Consider the following 21,144-nt stretch of genomic DNA (forward strand, 5'->3'; position numbering starts at 1 on the left):
TTTTGATCATGCTCAGACACACTAATTTAGATATGCAAGATGCCATTTTTTGAGACCACTTATTGTTTGAATACCAAGAGGGCTACCTTTTTGTTCTTTAATGGATTATCCCTTACACTTTCTAAATTCTCTCCATGACCACCTCATCCAGGCCTTTTCCATCATAAAATGCTATGTTTCCAAACATACTAGACTGTTTTATGATTAGTTAAAATAGAGGTCGTACGTTTTTAAGTCATGGCTCTCATGTTCCTTCTGAGTAAGCCAGAGCTTTTCTTGCAATCAACAGATTAGTCTGAATAATCAGCATATAATATAGACTAGCCTGAAGATTTTATTACGCTAAATGTCGTCCATCAGTCATATCTGGTTATGAATGCATAAAACAGGACAGGAGCATCAACTACCTTCCAGGCCACAATAGAGCATTGCTGGATTTTGCTCTAGCACTTACTGTATAAAGTGTGCAGACTTTCCCCACATGCCCAAGAATGTGAAGGCAAAATTAACTAATCATAAAACAGTCTAGTACGTGAAGGCTAGTCTATATTATATGCTGATTATTCAGACTAATCTGTTGATTGCAAGAAAAGCTCTGGCTTACTCAGAAGGAACATGAGAGCCATGACTTAAAAATGTACCACCTCTATTTTAACTAATCATAAAACAGTCTAGTATGTTTGGAAACATAGCATTTTATGATGGAAAAGGCCTGGATCTAGGTAGAAAAACTAAGGCATCACTCTAACTACGAGTTTTTATTAAAATATATACATACTTGTTGAAAATCTGAAAAGTATGCCTCTTCCCAAGGGACTATGACTTTTCTCTCACCACAATATGGCTACTTCTCCACTAATTTGGAATTGTTCTTTTATTAGCACAAATTTTGTAAAGGATTTAAACATTGACCATCTGTTACATTATAATGATTTCTGTGTTACACCCCATTTTTAAAAGCCTTTTAATATAATTTCCTCCACTTATGAAGTATGTTAAAAGGGACGTGGTGGCGCTGCGGGTTAAACCGCTGAGCTGCTGATCGGAAGGTCGGCGGTTCGAAACCGCGCGGCGGGGTGAGCTCCCGTTGCTAGTCCCAGCTCCTGCCAACCTAGCAGTTCGAAAACATGCAAATGTGAGTAGATTAATAGGTACCGCTTCGGCGGGAAGGTAACGGCGTTCCGTGTCGTCATGCCGGCCACATGACCCGGAAGTGTCTATGACAACGCCGGCTCTAAGGCTTAGAAATGGAGATGAGCACCGCCCCCTAGAGTCGGACACGACTGGACTTTACGTCAAGGGAAACCTTTACCTTTACCTATGAAGTATGTTACAGTATCAACCTGTTTAAGGTGGATCAAGAAGCAGCTATAGAGAATTTTCAGGTCTATTTTTAATTAGAATCTTTTCCCTGTAATTTTTTTAGTTTGGAAACTAGATTTAATTATCTTTTACTCTGTAAATTCCTGGTCTTTGGAAAACAGTGAAGGAGTCTTTGGTTGCTTCCATTCATTAATAGTACTACTCCTGCCATTTTTATTATTTATTATGTCACCAATCCCATTAGAAAATTAAAATCATGGGAGAAATGTCTTTACTATGAAGAACACAAATGAATAAAGATGCAGCTGGTAATGCTACAGTGGCATTGTCTAGAATGCAGTCCGAAGCAGAAGCTATAAATGGAAGCTTCTGGTAAAAGTTGCTGAATATTTCCAGGGACTAAACCAGATGTGACATGCCTCTCAAATGTACGCTTTCTCTGTTTACATTCAAGAGAAGAATGGGTTTGGGGTGTCCTCATTAAGGCAAAAGAAACCCAGGAGGGGACAAGCAATTCACCTTGCTACACTCCTTTAATTTAACCAAGTATCATTTTAGAGTGATGTGTGGACCCAATCATTAAATATAATGTAAAATCACCATTTTAATTTATACAACTGTGAGTCAAAAAGCAATGCCTCTGCCATGCCAAAGCTTCTGTGTGTGGAAGCCAGTGCAAGCTGAGTCTCCAGTAGCAGAAGAGGTTTCCAGAATACAAAACTGTCAGTCTTCTTACGATTCGGTACCTCATATAAGAAAAAAATATGACGCTTAAAAAAGGAAAAGTGTTCTTCAAGCATTAACAACTGATTTAAATAATAGTCCTGCAAGGAGAAGTGTTTTGTCATTATTTTTAAAAGCACCCTAAAAAAATTTAGGTGCTTTATTAGTAAAGTCACCTTTACTAGTCTTCTGTGCATACACATTTTGCTTTCCATGTGATTCAAACTGGCTGCAGTAGATACACAGAGCAGGGTAGAAAAGGACAAAGATTCTGATCATCTCTCATCCCCACAGCTATAGCGATATACATAAACTAAGTTTATATAAGAGAATATGTTCAGTTATATTTATTTTTTAAAAGAAACTGCTGAAGAAGAAAAACATCAGCAATTAAAAAAACACATTGATATGCAGAAACAGAAATGCTTGTACGAAAGGATGGACAACTGAGATTAGATCACTGCAAAATGTATGAGCAGCTTTTCTACTCCCACTTCCCTCTATTAAAAGGCCTGAGACGAAGCTGTCTGCAGAGAGGGACAGGAGAGAACATAAACTTGCTCTACTCCAACCTGGCTGGTTAGTGAAAGAGAGCGCTCAGAATCTCACCATGCCTTTACTGTTGTTCACAAGCTCTTATGCTGGTTTGACCTCCTTAACCCAGTGCTGTTTCTCAAAGCTGAGAAGAGGGAAGAATATTACTGTAACTCCTTTTTTTTTCTATAAATGCATAAGGCTACACTCCGCTTTTTCCCATCAGGACATCCAAGTAAGACTGTTGTAACGATTCAAACAGAAGCAAACTACACAGATGAACATTCTTGCTTGAATTCTGAAAAGGCTCAAACTTGTCATCTCTCTCTCTCTCTCTCTTACCCAAAGATAATATTTTGGGGTCTTTGGGTTAAAGAAATGCAGCATGCACTCATATGAGCCTACACAGGATGGCAAATGGCTTCTTCCTGCAAGAGAGGTAGAGAAACTCAGGATCTTACATGGAAACTTAACGTATGTGTAGGAAAACAGGCAGCCAGGAGGTGACGAGAAAAGTCTAACTTGGGCCATTTTTCAGGCAGCCCCCAACTAGGAAAGGGAGCCCTTTCTATCTCCAGATGGTTGCTCTGTTCATTTGAGCTGTCCCTGCTCAGATGTTTGCCAGAGTACAGAACAGAGGTGGGATTCATAGTTACTATCTTGCAAGCTGACACAGGTCCCCAGCAGTGCAGCATCAATCAGGTTCTCAGAAGAAAGATGGGAGGCACCTGCCAGCGCACAAAGAAGCGGCCCATCCCATTCAGACATGGAGGAAGAGCTCTTTGCTTCTGCAGAAAGACTAGTCAGTGGGTAGGAAAAGAGAGGTAGGCAGGGGCTGGGCCCTGGGCCTGGTTGCTGTGGCAACATATTCTGTGCTAGCTCAGATATATCCAAGCAAGGTGAACGGCACTCAAGCAGAGAGCCCACCTGTTTGGGGGCTACTTTTTTGTCCTCATGGAATCCAGATAAGCTGCTCAATGTACTATCATTGCTGGAAAAGTTGCAAGAACCGTGCATGTCCCATTCCTTACAGGGAGAAATTGCAGATACCTCCTTCTGGTCTAGCTGTTGCACTGGATTTTTGAGATAGCTCGTGTCTATAGCAACAGGCTTGCAAGACTGACAGTGGAGGACTTTCTGAGGTAATTGTGGGGGAACACAATAAGAGCTGGGGGTGTATGATGGAACTGCTGGCAAATCAAGTTGACTAGGAAATGAGTGTCCTGTTGTTCCAACTTGTTGGCTTGCAGAGAGCAGATTCTTATCAGACAGCCTTTTATTTGATGTCAATGTTTGCCTCTTTTTCACCTGTCCGTATTGCCCATATGGGTGCTTGCGTTTGCAAGGCAGCACACCAGAGTGTGTTGGGAGCTTCCCTTCCTGAGGAGCAACACCAAATTTGAGTTTAACAGGAGCTACAATCTTTGGGAAAGTGTCTGCAATCACTCTGCCTTTTTCATGGGTCTCAGAGGCAGACCATAAAGATCGTAAGGCAAATGGTACAGGTGCAGTGGGCATCTCCTTGGACTTCACTGTCAGATGAAGGAAATCTTGGTCCTTAAGCAAGCATGGTGGATCCTCCAAACTAGCAAGATGACCTGTTGAGTCCTCAAAAAGCACATGACCTTCCACTTCCTGACCTGAAAATGGTATTTCGGCATGTTCAGCAGCCTCCATTTCAAATTCAGAAGAGACACCATTGCATATGCTGAGAAGAAAAGAGGGAGAGATCAATATAGTGCCTTCACTATCACAAGTATTGTGTATATGTTATTGTGTTGCACTGCAACAAGAATAGCACTTAGCTACTACACGTATCACCAAAATGTTCTTCCCACTGGGTTTGAGCCAGGCATTATCATGGATAAAATCTATGTGGTCACTAAGTCAGAAATGACTTGATAGGACATAATCAATCAATCACTCAATCAATCATCATCAAATTCCTTTAGCCCTGTTTTACAACTCTTTCCATACAACCTTCATTGTGTTTACTAACATATACTGTATATCCGATTATATATAGCAAAGCTTACTCCAGATAAGTACACAGGATTATGGCTTTATTGTGCGGGCATCTTACAAACACAAATGGCCCTACCTTGCGCAGAGTAAGGCAGCTGTCTTAGACAACAGATGCTTGGGGGGAGGAACTACAGTAGCTTCTCAATCACTTCTCATGAGCTTTCCAGCTGTTCTTCTCTGCTGCAGAATAGCGCTACATATGTTATACTACCAGTTCTGAGCCTCCCTCTTGAGATATAATGGAGGATGCTGTCTCAACACCTGCACTGAATAGGATTCATCTGCTTAGACAGGCACCTTCCATACGTGACGCATGCATGTATGGTTCTTGTTCTTTGCCTCGGGGGGCAAAATGTCCTGTCTGGTCTCTAGAAAACACCTAGCAAAAGCCTCCTAATAATTCCAACATCTCATAGTTGTATTCCCCTACATCTGAATGTGGAAGTTTAGTCCCTATTGTTCCTCACCCAAACAAAAACAATTTACACAGAAACTCAATCACCTATTGGCAAAGCAGTATATGCTTTGTGTGGTTTTTCTGAAGTGCGAAAGTATGACTTTCTTCCCCTCTTAAGAATGAATAACCATTCTTAACATCAGGGTTTTCCAAGCTGAAATTCATCTCTTTACTCCCAACAGTTATGAAACTGAAATTTGTTAAACTCTTCCCTTCCTCTTTCTGGACATGTTTTAAAGGCCTTTTGAAGGCTTATAAAAATGGGGAGGGGGATAGTTTTAACTGGACTTCCACTTTAAAAATATCAAGTAATAATCATTCATTGCATTGACTCAAAAACCAGGACAAAATCTGGACATCATTTCTTGCTAGAGATCTACTCTTGTCTGTTTCTCTCTTCTGCATACATGTTTTGCTGGCTGCAGCAAAAAACATGAAGAAAGCAGGAGGGAAAAAAAACTCCAATAAGCAAATAGGAGTCAGGAATTCTCATTCTTTGAAACACAGTTGGATACTCTTCTCTTCTACGTGTGGATCATACTTATACCTCAGCAGTGGAGTGCAGGAGGCCACAAAGTCATTGCTTAGTTGGGAGATGATGCTATCCAAGAAAGCATAGTGGGAGGGATCCAGCACAAATTCCTGATGCTGCGAGCTCTGAAGATGCTGTGAAGACAAGACAGTGCCATCAGAGGGTAAAATGCAATGAGAAAAATTTGAAGATGGCAAAGAAAACAAGGATATTAAACCAAAGCATGAAAAATAATTTTAAAAAAACCCTTGCTCCATCCTGTTCAAGCTACCACTCAGACAAAGGAAGGAAACTTTTCCTGTGAAGAGGCAGGTAGAATGACATGAGCTCTGGAACTTAACCAACAAAGCAAAGCAGTTGAACAGGCTTTGGAAAAGAAGGCAAAAGCTAAATCAAGAGTAGAATTAGGATTAAACTACCCAATAGCATTTATTCAAGACAATATCTAAAAATGGGTCTGGTTTTCAGGTTTCATTCTGTTTACCAGGAGGTCCAGCAGCTCATTCTGCTTGAGGAATGTAAAGCCACAAGATTCCAAGGACATTACCAGATTCTGCAATTTCTGGAGAGATAAGCACAGAGATAGGCTCCCACCAGTCTCAACAGCTCTGAATATAGTCCTTCCTCAGTTAAGCCTGCACTTTTCGGTTAGGGAGCATGCAGAGCTGTGTATATTAAGATTGTATGAAAGCACAAGAAAAAAAATAGAACACACAGTACACCTTTTACTCTATCAGCCTGCCTGCACCCTCAGACTGACCGAGAGGCCCTTCTTTATGTTCCAACTGTGCTGGGGGTGGGGGGGAGTTGATGAGGACAAGAAAAAGGCCCTTCTTGGTGGCCACTCCTAAATGGTAGAGCTCCCTGCCTCAGGAGGCTCTGCTGCCACCTCTTTGATGGCTTTTTGCCAATTAGTTGAAAGCTTGGTTAGGAGACAGAATAATTTTTATCCAATATTTACTTCAGCTACTGCATTTGACTGCTTTTATGATATATTGTAATACAATTCTATGCATATTTGTAAGATATTGCTACGTACCAGTCATAATAGCTATTAGCAACAGTGGCTTTAACTACGTGCAACTCAGCCTTTACGTACCTGGTCCGGGAATGGCAGATGCTGTCATAAATGGGCATCTCAATGAAGTCTAGATATTTCTAAGGCAGTCAAAGGGGATGGGGTGCTTTCTTACCATCTGTAACTCTGTGAAGGCTTCTTCACAACACTCACAATAGCCTTTTTGTGTTTTGGGCAAAACAGAGCGGACAGAGAGAGTTTGTGGTTCGTTGGGTGACTTTCTAATCTGGGGGTCTCTGCAGAAAGAGATGGGAAGAGATATATGAAGAACTTCCATTCCCCATCACATAAATCCAAGCCTCTACTTTGCTTTCGTTCATTATAACTTATGACCCAACCTCACGTTTTCTTTTTTTCTGTGTACAACCTTCATAGGTCATTCCTCACCTAGGTCCAAAGCTGCCTTCTGAATATGAAGATAGGGAGCCCTGCCTTCTAACTGTTTCCCTCTGAGCCCGCAGTGAGAAAAAAACACTGCTAGAGGTAGAATTCCTCCTTGCCAGCCTAGTTTCTGTAACCACACATGAAGTTTGGGTTGTGTTTATTGCCAAATCTTTTCTAAACAGACTTTATTGCCTTCCCCAATTCCCACAAGTATACTTACTTTGAACTGGGTTCAAATGGGCTACACCTTCTTGATGCTAGGAAATACAATCGAGGAAAATTCTTGAACAGTTTAAGAAATGGTCGGAGTTGCCTAGATAAAGATGAGAAAAATGGCTCAATTTTGGGGAGATAAATAGGAGCAGCCTTTGAGGAGACAATTTTCCCCAGCAATGATAATCTCCATATGTGTTGGACTTCAACTCCCAGCCAGCATACAAGACTTCCAATTGGGGAAATGGGATGGGGAGAAATAGCCAGAGGACAGTCAGGGAATGCACAATCCTGTTAAAATTCTTGAATGTCTTGGTAGCTTACAATACCCTGCAAAGGTGTAGTCATTTATTTTATCCTTGTTTTAAAATGAATGTACAAGCAACAAAAACACTGGCAATTGTATTCTTCTGTATGAGCTATCTCAGCTAGAAATTAAACATTCTATGTAGTAATCTTTACATTCTTATTTGGATGGTAATTCCAGAAGGTTGGCTAAGAAATGGCTGTTTGAAGCCCTATTATTTATATTATAGGCTCGCTTTTGTCACCCATGCTCTGTGAAGATTTATACAAGATTTATACAAACCAGTGAGAGAGATCAGCTAGAGTAAGGAATCATCAGGGGACAGCCAACTCGACTAACTGGCTTTTCAGCTAATTTAGGTGAGACGGTGAAAAGCTAAATTGGTTTCTGGCTACTTGAATGAGCTGGATGAAGTCAAAATGACCGGGACTCACTCCAGCCAAGTTGAAGCTTCTTTAGAAATATGGTTTATCTGTCCAAATGACTAAGGCCACTCTGTTTTGGCTGACCATCAGTTATGACCATATTTCTGGAAATATATGTTAGGATTAGTTATCCAAACTCCAGTAATCTCTAATTTAAATTACTGTACAGTAATGTATTATATGCAGGACAGCCTTTGATAAAGATCAAAAACTGTGGTTAAGTAAAAATATAGCAGCAGAATTATTACATGTAACAGGGACTGGGTTTTTATGATCATGTTACACTGAAGCTTCATCAACTCACTGATTCCTTGTCTGTTTCAAGGGGTAGTTTTTGGCACTTCATAGGTGTCTACCCTAACTATTAAGGTCACTTTTAAAAGCTCTTCCACAAGAGTCCCACCCCTGCAAATGTCTGAAGGCCCCATTAGACAAAACAAGAGGCAGGATGAAAACTTCCATACCTTGTCAATAAATTAAGGCTCCAAAACCAATTGTAATGCCAGAGTTATTATCATTAGAGAGAACTGTGCTTTTAATCACAGGAGGAGATAATCATAATTATCTCAGAATAAGAGATGATGAAAGGAGTGGAGAACTCCAGCCTGTGAGCTGGATGTTCCCCATTAATCACCCCCTGCCAGCCTGCTGAGACCTGGAAAGAACCCTTCCCCACCTCCACCCCTGGGAAAAAATATCTCCCCCCCCACAGAACCATTTTGCTTTGTGCCCTTCTAGGCTTGTAGAAAAATGTGTAGGGATTGGTTTTGAGAAATGAGGTTTCAGAGAAGAGCAAAATGCCTCTTCCAAGCCTCAAGAGGCCAGATGAGTAGTCTTAGGCTACATCTGGATCACAGGGTACTCTACCTGCAATAGATGCCCAATCCATGCATTCCCTAAAATCGGAAGAACCTGAACATTAGGGTGGCCTGAAGTCTTTTGTATTCAACACTAAAAAGCCAGAAGATGAAACTCTAGTATACTCCCCTTACCTGCTATGGTCTTCAATTTTCATGAATGGTGGTTTCAGCCTCACTGCAAGAAGAAAAACATGGAGAGTGAAGAGGGAGAAACTACTTCTGACAGCTATCAAAATATCAGAAACAACATAGATATCAATTTCCAGTTTTGGATTAGAAGAAAGATGAGAATAAACCAGAAAATCTGAACTCTAGCACTTCTCTTTAAAGTTAAATACTGGGCTGTCTCAGACTGGGGGCTAGGGGAATTGCTGTTAAAGTAGCCAACTCTGGAAGAAACAGCTGAGCAAGCTAGCGCAGGTGACCGTTACTTAAATGTTGTGCAACAAGACGATTATTATATTAAAACAACAGTCTGCCTCATGAGCAGGCGTAGTGCCAGCACTAAGCCAATACAGCATTGTTAGTGAGTGGGACCCTGTCCAGAGCTGGCAGCCACAATAGCACATCTCCAGAGAACAGGAGATGGGCCTGGGCTTTGTTGTGCATACAATGAAAATCCATCAGCAGATTCAGATATCAAGAAACATTCAAAATTTCCCAGAAGAGGCAGCCAAGTATGGTAAGGAGGAAGCTAGATAGGCAAAACCAATGCTAAAATTTCCAATAGAGAAAACGAAGGCAGTGAAAATTCCAGATTCTCATCAGCAGTAAAAGAGGACTTGAAAACATAGAGTCCCACATGAATCAACTGTGGTAAGTCTATTCAGCATTTATTCTGGCAAGAAGCTCTGCAATCATTCTTCCTGCTTGTTGTCACCAAACAAATCTTCCCTAAGTTCTTTGGTTATTATAATCGAATTGGTCTTTTTGTCCTCATCCACTCACCTTTGTTGCTCTGTCACCCAGGTAAACTGCTGGTTGTTCAGGACATGTCACTATAGAGTCACCATTTCACTACCAGCCAGCCACTGTGACAGGCCGAAGCCAGATCAGAATGATCTGGCAGGAGTATTTTCCATTGGAAAAGGCAATACAACTGCCTGGACAAACATTCTGGTTGGCACAGAGGAGGAGCCCGATGGGGACTTGTGATCTGTATGGTTCCCATTGGCTGCTCCTGGAGCAACTGCTCTCATCCAGCTATGGGGCTCTGTGCCTCCTCAGCCACTTCTGTTTTGGGTGCTGGAAAGAACAGAACCTTCTTGGCAACCAAAGTTTTTTTTTTTAAAGGAAGAGTGTCAATCTCCTGGAAGGTATTCTTCAGGGTTGATATTTTTCCCAGCAACCCCCACCCCACCCTGCTTGGTTTTTCTCCTTTCCAGCAGCTGTGGAGGCTTGCTAGAGGGGGAGAAAAAACACAGCACAATGTTTCACTTCTCCAGCAAATATGGAGAAAAAGCAGGTGGCTTTTTTTATTCCAGGAGGCACAGAGCTTTGTTGGAGAGGAGAAAAACTAGGAAGACAATGATCCTTCACCCTCCCTCCTTCTCTCACCTCTGTGCTTCCCCCACGGTCATAGTCCTACCCTCACTGAGGGCACTAACTTTCCTGGCCTCAGTTTGGAGACAGTGGTCTTCTGAAGCAATGAACTTTCCTCACATCTCAAAAACAGAAAGAAAGCATGTTGCGGGGGGAGTGGGGAAAAGCCTTGATTTTGTATGGAATTGCTTCCTTCTGAGGCCTTTTCTCATTTTTCTCATTTAAGCACAGTCCACAAGGTATATCGAGATGTGCAACCAAGCCACAGTGTAAACTCAGAATCTCTGCCAGGCTGTGAGCAAAAGGTGACAAACTAGATCTATGTATCTAGTATCTCTAAACAAACAAAACTTTCTCTACTCACCTTTTGAAAGTTGGAATCCAGAAGCAAGCACTTTCCCCTAGACCAAGAAAACAGTACTAAGATAGGGCAGGACTCTAAACCTGCAGCAAGCATTTTAAAAAATGCAAACCATACATAAAATATGAATGTTTGATTGTTATGAGCCACCCAGAGTCACTGAGAGTCAATTATTATTATTATTGTTATTACTGTTATTCCCATGTAGTATATCTTTAAGATTCCTGGGGTAGGTCTAGGCACAGAGACATGGCAGATAATGACCACCAGTATACTGGTGTAGGTTTTCACTGATGCTTTCTGTTGGGCAGTGTTGGGCTTCAGGGTTTAGGGACCATGGTCCAGACAACAGATTTCCTGACATTTCACCAGCAACTGTGGCTGGCATCTTCAGAGGCAAGATGATCTGCTGCGTAGATCACAGGCAACTGAACAGAGATGGATTGGGCTCCTGTCTTTATAGTCATTCAGGTCACCAGGTAGCTCTGAACTGTGGTTTATGCTCCTGTGTCTCTGAGGCCATGGAAGAGGTGGTCCTCCGACCTGGCTCTCCTCAGGCCAAGTCCAACTTCCATCAGCTGTCCTATGTTACCTTGGATTTGAGATTCTGCCTGCCATTTGATCATTTAACATTATGCAATTGGCTGAAAGAGAAACTCAAGGATATTTTCATTAACCTCTGATTTCAGGATGAAACCCCCTCCCACAATGTCTGTGATAAGCAAGAACCACAGGAGCCATTTGTGTAAGGAGAATGGGGCTCACAATATTTAAACCATGCCAAACTCTGGTAGGCATTTGTCTGGTACATGTGTCTATCTTGCACGAGAAACAATGGTCTGTATCAGTGTTTCTCAACCTCGGCAACTTTAAGATGTGTGGACTTCAACTCTGAGAATTCTGGGAATTGAAGTTCACTGATCTGAAAGTTGCCATGGTTGAGAAAAACTGCTTTACATCGTGTCTCTCTTATTGCATGAAACAAGCATCTATACCTTTAAAAAAGGTATTTTCCAAGCCTCTACTGTTCTGCTGCATGAATCTTGTCCCAATCCTGTAATTGGAACAGCCCTTCCAACATTACCTTTCTTTGCAGAGGTTGCTTCTTGGATAACCTTCGTATGTAGGACAACATTTCTTGAAGAAGAGCATTAAGGGCCCAATATCACAATTTTTCCAAAGATAGTTGAGGGAAACAAGGCAAAACAACATTTCTACTTAATTCCTCCTCCTTGTAAGGAAAGAACTGAGACAAGGTTTAACCACAGTTTAGATTTATGACAGATTATCAACTTTTCAAGCAACCCCTGTGCTATGTCTTTTGGCTTCTTTTGCAGATATTAATAATTACATGTTGCTACTTTGGCTGGAAAATAAAGAGATCAAACTGCAACACATCTTGGGAGCACCAGGTTTGGAAAAACTGAAATACAAGAACAGTTAAGAGGGAAAAAAAGAGGAAATTACATTGTACAGAAAAGTAACCAAAATTATATAATTGACAGAGAGATTAAAATAAAATATGAAGGAGCACAGGCTCCCCACCTGAGTAGTATAACCCCAATACTGTTGGATCTATATCAGAGTTTCTCAACCTTGGCAACTTTAAGATGTGTGCTGGCTGGGGGATTCTGGGAGTTGAAGTCCACACATCTTAAAGTTGCCAAAGTTGAGAAACACTGGTCTATATGAACAATACAGGATTATGACTTTATCTTACAGGATTTTGTGTATCCTCTCTCCTCTTCACTGATGCTTAGATCTAACATGGACATTATAATTACACCCACTAAAGAAGCACTGATGCAAGGGGGAAAAAATCTACAAATATATCACTGAAGACAATTATCTTGTAGGACATTAGTGTTACATACTCCTATTTTTTAAAAAAGAAAAAAAATAGCATAGTCTATTTTACCTACATCCAAGTACAGTATGCCCTCTCTCATGTCCATCACAGAAATTCTAATGATATTTGTAATACCCCTTTTTGCTTAGTTGCAAAATCTGTTTTGTGGCCCAGTTGAGGCTATATTTGCTAGCTGAACAGATTTGAAATAATCTTTGCCTTTAACAGCAGCCTGACCAAAAAAAACCCCAACCTTTTCCCCACTGCTTAAATTAGGCTTTTCAGGACACAGAGATTACCATTACCTAATAATGACTACCCATCACGCTGCTAAAGGCATAGAAGCTACAGATGGTGAAACATTTGGCAACAATAATCAAATATGAGGGTGAATCTAGCCAGACAACCACCTTGCTGGCCAATATTTGATCCATTGCTCTGACCTGCCATCTCCTGGCAAGATTAAAATACTACATTATTTTCACACAGAAAAAAAATGTATCTAGTGTATAGCACAAAGTAAAGTCTCCCTTCAGTTAAGCTTGACTCCTAGTGACTTCATGGTCACATCACAATATAGAAGTGATTTGCCCTTCACTGCTTCTGAGATGTTTTGTCAACTTTCCAGTTTAGCCTCTGCACCTGGGATTTCTTGATAGACTCCTATGCAAATACTAACCGGCTCTACAGTTCTCTGCTTATCTTTATCAAGATCATCCAATATTGGCTTTCAACTGATCCCAGAAACAAATCAGGAACCAGTGCTTCTGATATAAAATTGGAATAATATACTCTGAACACATCCATGCCTTGGCATATTGTACCAACTGAGGTTTACAAACTGCCTTCAAAGGCTGTAGATGGAATATTGCAATACAGTAGTTGAGTCTGCGTGTAACCAGAGCCTAACTGAAGCAAGGCCTGTAGCCTAAGCTAATAAAATCATTCCTAGCTACTCCACATTTTGTTCGGATTAACTTTTAAGTCTACCTTCATTCATTAAAAACTGCCTCCAAGTACCCATTCAGCAATTCCACAGCAATATATAAATGTTTTAAATAAATAACTAAATACCCAGGATTCACACAGAGAAATGAGTGGAAGAGTTAGTACATTATCTCCATACTGGGGATATGCTCATTCAAACCACATTAATTCCATCATCATCATCCACCACCGAAAGACTCTGGAGTTTTACATAGAGATTAAAATAGATGAGGAACCAACCCCTTTCCCCTCCAGCAATACCACCAACTGGATTCATCTTTCTAGGAAAAACTAGTTAACCTTCCTCAACCTGGTAGACAGCAGAAGTGCTGTGCTGCAACCCCTAGAATTCCCATACAACTATTCAGGCTGAGAGTTCTAGAGACTGTAGTCCTGGGATATAAAAATGGCACCAAATTGGGGACGGCTGGAATGGAGCAACAATAATGTAATAGTCTCAAAGGCCTATTCTTGCAATGTGATCCAGAACGTTTCCTCAGCATAAGGCATTATTTAGGAAAAACAATACTGTTTTCATTTCATATTTATCAGAAACCAGATTTAGAACCAAACTAAATAAACAATGTCCTCTGAGACTGCCTGAAATTAAGAAGTAATTCTACTATCTTAAGATAAAAGTAGAACAATAGATACAACCTGATAATAACACAGAGTTACAGGATCTATGCTTGAAATTTAAAAGACAGACAAATCTGGGAAGCCACTTTTTTTTTTCCCTCAAAGGCCGCAACATTACACGTTTCCTGAAGAAAACATAACTGAATTATCCAAACGCTGAAACCTATCCAAAACAAGGCAAGGACTTTGAGGGCACTAACCACCTAGTACTCTGCTCTGTGTCTATACATGCAAACAAGCCTGATTGGCAAGCACACTGCACTTTTAATGGTGGTGGTGGTGATTTATTTACAACTTTTACTAACACCTGCCTCTACCTCAACAGAAGGCAGCACATGGCTTAGGAGGGGGGCAGGCTATGATGGGTAGGACACAGAAGACGGATCAGACTAAATATTATCCACTAGAGAAGGAAATGGCAACCTACTCTAGTACTCTGCCAAGAAAACCAAAAGGGCATTCATACCAGAGCAATTCATACCAGAAATGTCAATAAGGTATTGGAAGATGAGCTCCCCTGTTTGGAAAGTAGCCAACAAGCTGAGAAGAGTTACAACAAACACTTATGACGTGGCTGGATTAAAGCTGAAAAGACATCCATTGCAAATGATCCCAGAAGCAAAAGAAAAGTTAGACGCTGCAAAGATTTCTACACCATTGGTATGTGGAATGTCAGAACCATGGACCACAACAAACTTGAGGTTTTAGAGCTGAAGACTGAACACATAGGAAATTGGTGAACTGAAGTGGACTAGACTGAGTCGCATCACACCAGAGGAACTTCACGTATTTTATTGTGGAAAAGAATATTAAAAGAAATGGAGTAGCCATCTTTATTAACGAAAGGGTTCTTAAGTCAGTGCTCAGGTACAACCCCCCAAATGACAGAATGATCTCAACTCAAGCCCATAGCAAGCCAATAAATTACAATGACCCAAGACAATATTCCAGCCATAGATGCATAGGGAAAAAGTCAAGCAGTCCTATGGCGATTAGCAACATCTTGACAACACAACCCATCAAAACCACTCCTAATTATAAGAAAATGGAATACTAAAAGTTGGAAGTAAATAGGTTTCCTCATCCATGCATGACCCCTATATGGAACCTAATCAGGTAATGATCAGTCCATAATAAGTGTTATTTCTTTCTTCCCTACACACAGATGTTTGACTTCAATTCAAAAGGCAGCTCCCACTTTAATTCATTGTCCATTTTGAAATTCTTACATTTCCTAAGCATTCTGAATTTCTATCAGCTAGAAAACACTGATTTGTAACTAAAGAGAAGTGCTAGAGATAAGAGGAACTTTGTACTCAATCAGACTGATCATCTAATCCAGTACTGTTTATTCTAGATGGCAGTGGCTTTCCAGGACTTAGTTAAGTCACAACCCTTTTAACTGAGGTCCTTTTCTCAAGCAGGAGCTGCACCAATTTTCTTTATGTTTCAATGACATCATGGGGTTTCTGTGGATCTCAGGAAGCTGAACTGATTACTTATTGACTGGGTTCCTGCTCTAGAAAGAACACTGAAATATAGTTCTGCAGGCTTTCCTCTAGACCTGCAAGGCAGGTAGTTCCTCAAGGGCAGACACTTTCACCTCCAATAATTGCCTTCCTTTCCACTGTAGGCAAGGGAACATGAAGCCTTACCATCGTCTTCCCATCTGTTCCAAAGGGCACTCTGCTGACTTCCCATGTAGTAGCTGATTGTTGTTTTATTTGTGAAAAACAAGGAGGCCAGGGTTAGCTGCCATTTCTCATTCTCCATTGGCTAGCTGTAAGGAATACTGGATGGCTCAAAAAATATTGTTGGAGTGCTACTCAGCAGCAGAAAAATGCTGCTTAGGATCAGGGCCAAATTTGGCAGCTGTGTGTGGGAAGACACATGAGAAATGGGTAACCTGGACTTTCCAGATGTTGGAATATATAACGCCTGACTAGGCAAGGAAAGGTATCACTGACTAGGCAAGGGAATTTGCATATAGTAAGAGATGGCAGCTACTGGCCAAATTCTCCAACACACTAAATCATGAGGTAGTGTGTTTCATCTGGGCTTAGCATCCTATGTGTAAACCAAACCACTATGGGTTGTTCAATTACCCATGACAAAATCAAACCATGGTTTAATCAGTATGTAAATCCAGCCAGTAATTCTCCATGAAATAGGAAATGGTTATTAGCATTGAAGTTTGGTTAGTAGTTAAATCAACAGTTTAGTACTGAACACAATGTAGAGTTCTCAGAGTCTGGAGTAAATCAGGGGTGCTACATTATATGGATGATCCTACTGACTTGTTCTCTTTCTCACTATTTTAAGAGTATGCTATGTAGGTTTGTATTTTGTAGGTTTGTATTTCTGCTTAGTCACAAAACTCATTTGTCAATCTCAGACAAGCCCCTTCTTTCACAAAACTAACCTTTCAGATTAAAAAAAATATTGAGAGAAATTATTAAGGTCATTCTAAGATTCATAATGTATAGCAGATTAATATTAACATAAATTTAAATTGAGGTGGAAGAAGAAAGTACACCGACTGTATATGCCAACAATAGCAATAATTATTGCCTGTTGTTTTTAGCAAGCAATAAGACTGAAAGGTAAAACTATTTCAAACTAGCTGGTATGTTTTAATGATATCCTGGGAACTACAGCTTTAAAAGAGGCAGTGTCAAAAGTTCAATACCAACAATCTGTATAATTATATGTGGAGGGGAGGGGAATGGGACTTATATATAATTAAACTGAATGTAAGAAAAGTAACAACTGCCCCAAAACTCAGAAGATGGTATTATATCTGGAGTGGAATGGGAGACAACACAGGTAAAACTTTTAGGACAGTTATGAATGCCTTCACTGACAAGCTAGAATGGGTTTTTTTCCAGCTTACAATTTCATCTGCTGCTACTTTTCTCATGAGAAAAAGGATACCATCTATGTGCATAATCTGAATGCCCCAGGATCGCGCACTGACAAGGATATTGCTGCCATTTATGTTGTCCTGGAAAAGAGATGATCATTTGGATTTGCTGAAATATCTCACAAAAATAGAGAATACTTTCCCCAAAAAAGTCATTATTGAGTGGTTTTGAGAAAGAACTCTCAGGAAGCCCTCAAGCCAGCTTTCCATGGAATATTGGACAACCCATACTAGCCACAGATGTTTGGTTGATATACAGATCCATACTTACACAAATACTTTTGGATAGAATCCTGGGAGTCCTCCGTAATTTCTGCAGTAAATCATTTTGGCTGAGTTGCTTGAGTCATTTGGAACTATTCTGCTCAGGGGTATCTACAGTAAATTTGCATTCTGTATTGGATGGGAGGCCCTGCTTGTGAGATGGGCTGGAGCTAATGATTTTGGGGTTATGTTTCAACTCTGTCTTTGTTCATACTTATGCTTCATTCACACACGTAGTCATCACGATGAAAGAAAAGCTAACAGCCACATAGCTTACCTGACTGCCAATAGCTTTATGTAACAGCCTCTTCCCACGGCTGACCAGGGTCTGCAAAATAGTTTGTGGAGTACAGCAGAAACGTTACCAAGGGCAAGGATGGAGAAATCAGGATTTGTTGACCCTTGCAGTGAGCCTACATTCATTGTCTTTTCATGCTCAGCAGGTCTTATCCTGAAACTTCATTTCTTTCCAGCTATCTGGTTGAGTAAATCTCCTTTTTCCCAAATTAGTGTAGAATCTGAATGGAATGTGTAGAATGTGCACATTTATGCCAAGATTTGAAGAGCACTGGAGAACATTCCTTGGTACAGATATATGAAGAACATATTTTGGAATAGTAAACTTTCAGAGATACCTAGAAGACTTAATCAGGAATTCAGAATAATTAAGAATAGTTGCATTACTTGGGCTGGTATCTATCTAGTCAAGCAATTCTCATGAGGAATGCCAAGCTCACTAGCACCCCACCAACAAGCAAGTTTAAGGACCAAGGGTCAAACCAGCAGATTAGTTTTAAAAACATGCCAAGAACCTTTTCTTCCTTTTAAAAATGTGTGCAACAGGGAGAATAAGCATTTTTTTCCACTCAAAGTTCTTACCACATCCACTGGCTTGTGCAAGGGGCCTCTCTGACCCTCTGGGAGCCTTGAAACAGACTGAGTTCCAGCTAGGGCATCTTTCAGCACAGTAGCTGATTGCTTCTCTGGCCTTCTTTCTTGTCTAGCTTTTCGGCTGCTGGAAATAACACAAGTCACTTCTTTACTGAGAAAACTTTCAATAACCTAGACAGAAACAAAGAAAGCAGAAATGGGACATTACTGCTGTTTAGTCTATGGGATGAGATGGGGGTGAATCAAACAGTTAATAGAAAGAGCCATACCTTTAATAAGTTATCCTAAGTGACTGACTAATAAAGGATAACGTTGTTTGAACTTGCCCACACATAGCAATGCAATTGCATATCATGCACTTTACATAAAATAGAATCACGGAGTTGGAAGGTGCCACAGGATAATCTAGTCCAATATACTGCAATGTGCAGGAAAGCCCAGTTAAAATGTCCTTGAGAGGTGACTGTTTTGCCTCTTCCTAAAAACCTCCAGAGATGGCAAACCCACGATCATGATAGGTAGACTGTTCCACCATTGTGAGGAAGCTGTTTCTTCTATTTAAATGAACCTAGATAGCTGGCCCTTGTGCCCATTATTTCTAGTCCTACTTTCTATGGTAATGGCACTCTTTAATGTACCTGAACACTAATATGTCTCCCTTCAGTTTTCTTTTCTCCAGATTGAACATTCTAAGCTCCTTCAGCCTGTCTTCATACAGTATGCATTTAAGTCCTTGTATCATCTTGTCACCTTCCTCTGGACTTGTTCTAAGCTGTCAATATCATTCTGGAAAATTGAGGCCCAGAACTATACATAGTCTTCACCAATGCAAAGTAGAGGAGAATATGGATTTCATACATCTTTAATATGGTGCATCTTCTCATATAGCTCAGAACTGTGTTAGTCTTTCTAGCAGCTGTCTCACAATGCTAGCTGATGTCCAGCTTGTTGTCAATGACCACACCAAAGTCCTTATCTGAAATACTGCATCCAAGTCATGGCTTCCCCATCTTGTATGTGTGTCTCACACTCCCTAAATGTAATACCTTAAATTTACAAATTCTCTTGTTAAGCTGCAAGCAGTAATCAAAGCAACCAATTAACCAATGTTTGTTATAATTAGAGAAAACACCCAGTTACAATAATTGACACAACTGACACTTTTGAAATTGTCTCTCTTTCTCAAGCTATTGTGGTTTTGGAAGCAGAAACAGAAATCCAGTTCATCTTGTGTTTGTTATAAAAAGGCAGCCTGTCCTAATGAACTGTGAAGAGATTATGCAGAACTGAATCAATGTGTTTCAAACAGAAACCGAAATATGCCAGCTTTGGGCACCATGTTATTGGATCTCAATTTGATCGAGAGAGAGAGAAGGGAAAAAAAACCAGAATGCATGCCTTTATGGAACACACCTTCTTCACTAGGAACCCAACCTCCTTACCTTCAGTTGTGTCTATACAAGCTATTTATTCACTGGTGGGTAAACTCACCCTATATACACTTGGGGAATGATAAAACTGAGCTTCTGCAGAATTAGCTCTAATTCAAGCAAAAGCCCTAGCAGTTGTTCTCCTTATGTCTGGCTACATCATGGTGGCAGTTTTCCATCCCAAAAGATTACAGTACCTAGAGACACAGCCCATCATACTTACTCCTCCAAGTCGTTTCACATTCTCTGCTAGAAAAGCCAAGTTCTTGCCACTTGGGAGATCTAAGAAAAAAGATTTTCCAGACAAGGGACGGCTTTTGGCTGTACTCACAGCCTCATCATCTTTCCTTGACCAATTGACATGGCTGTTCTGGCCATGGCCATCCAGTGGAGCTGAAAATTAAATGGGATATTGTTCTATACATATCATCTCAGACTAGTTTTATAAGTGATTTTACTTGATTTTTCTATTGTGTCAATATCAGCTTTATTTTTCCATTTTACTATTTCATAAACTAAACAATCTCACCGCTGAACTGTTCTTCTTTCTGCAGTCTATGTCTCTGTATATTATATCCTTGCTATAGATAATTGCTGAATGATTTTTGTACATGATCAGAGTGACCTGATTTCTTACAGAGTGGGATCCAGAGAAAATTACAGTGCAATTTCTACATCAAAGCAAATCCCAGTGTGTTCATTTAAATATGTATAGATTTGTAGCCTTAGTTGTGTGTAGACCCCTGTAAAACTACTGGAGCTCTAATTCAGCCAATTTCTTGTCCATGTTATAAGTTGGTTTACAGCATATTAGTGCATTTAGTGCATTTTGGAACCCAAAGAAATTACTGCCAATTTATCAATAGCAGATTAACAGTTTCTATTTGGCTAGGGAACTATGCCCCACCTAAGATAATGGATGCATTCACTCACCAAAGCTTTGGCAATCACAAAGTTTCCCATCAGTCATTTTAGCAGAGGAGAATGAGCCAGACCAGGATATTCTCCAGGAAAAGAAAACAACAACAACAACAGGAGACTAAAATGCAAGCAGAAATACAATGCAAGGTCATGATAGCGTTCAAGAAACTGAGGCTTTCCCGGAATGCCATTTATTTTCTTATCTGACACTCTTCCATATTATTTTAATTACAGATTCCAGAGTTAAGCTTTAGTATTTAGAACTGAGATAGAGGGACTGACTCTTTAATAATATTTAAAACATTAAAAAAACCCACACAAATTAACATTCAGTTTTAAACCAAGGAAGAGAATCTGCACTCATTTATGATGGAAAGGGACCAAGATAAAAAGCCTCCAGGGTTTCTATGAACAATGCAACAGAAGTTGGAAGAAGCTAATAATGAACATAGAAGTTAACCACCTATGAAGGTTTA

General features: G+C 40.3%; 1 protein-coding gene across 1 annotated transcript; it reads right to left on the bottom strand.

Moving 5' to 3' along the window:
* Window positions 1-1,838: 1,838 nt before the first annotated feature.
* On the bottom strand, window positions 1,839-20,767 carry DBF4B (DBF4B-CDC7 kinase regulatory subunit). The gene is made up of 12 exons (XM_063300520.1): window positions 20,681-20,767; window positions 19,971-20,140; window positions 18,306-18,488; window positions 17,704-17,754; window positions 17,174-17,243; window positions 11,849-11,901; window positions 10,768-10,804; window positions 8,994-9,036; window positions 7,277-7,369; window positions 6,788-6,908; window positions 5,610-5,728; window positions 1,839-4,288 (listed from the first exon to the last, which is right to left on the bottom strand). Exons 1-12 carry the CDS (start codon window positions 20,715-20,717, stop codon window positions 3,172-3,174), a joined length of 2,094 nt encoding a protein of 697 aa, XP_063156590.1. The 5' UTR covers window positions 20,718-20,767; the 3' UTR covers window positions 1,839-3,171.
* Between the last annotated feature and the right edge of the window lie 377 nt (window positions 20,768-21,144).

This window comes from Candoia aspera, chromosome 4 (genome assembly GCF_035149785.1).
Source record: "Candoia aspera isolate rCanAsp1 chromosome 4, rCanAsp1.hap2, whole genome shotgun sequence".
NCBI lineage: Eukaryota > Metazoa > Chordata > Lepidosauria > Squamata > Boidae > Candoia > Candoia aspera.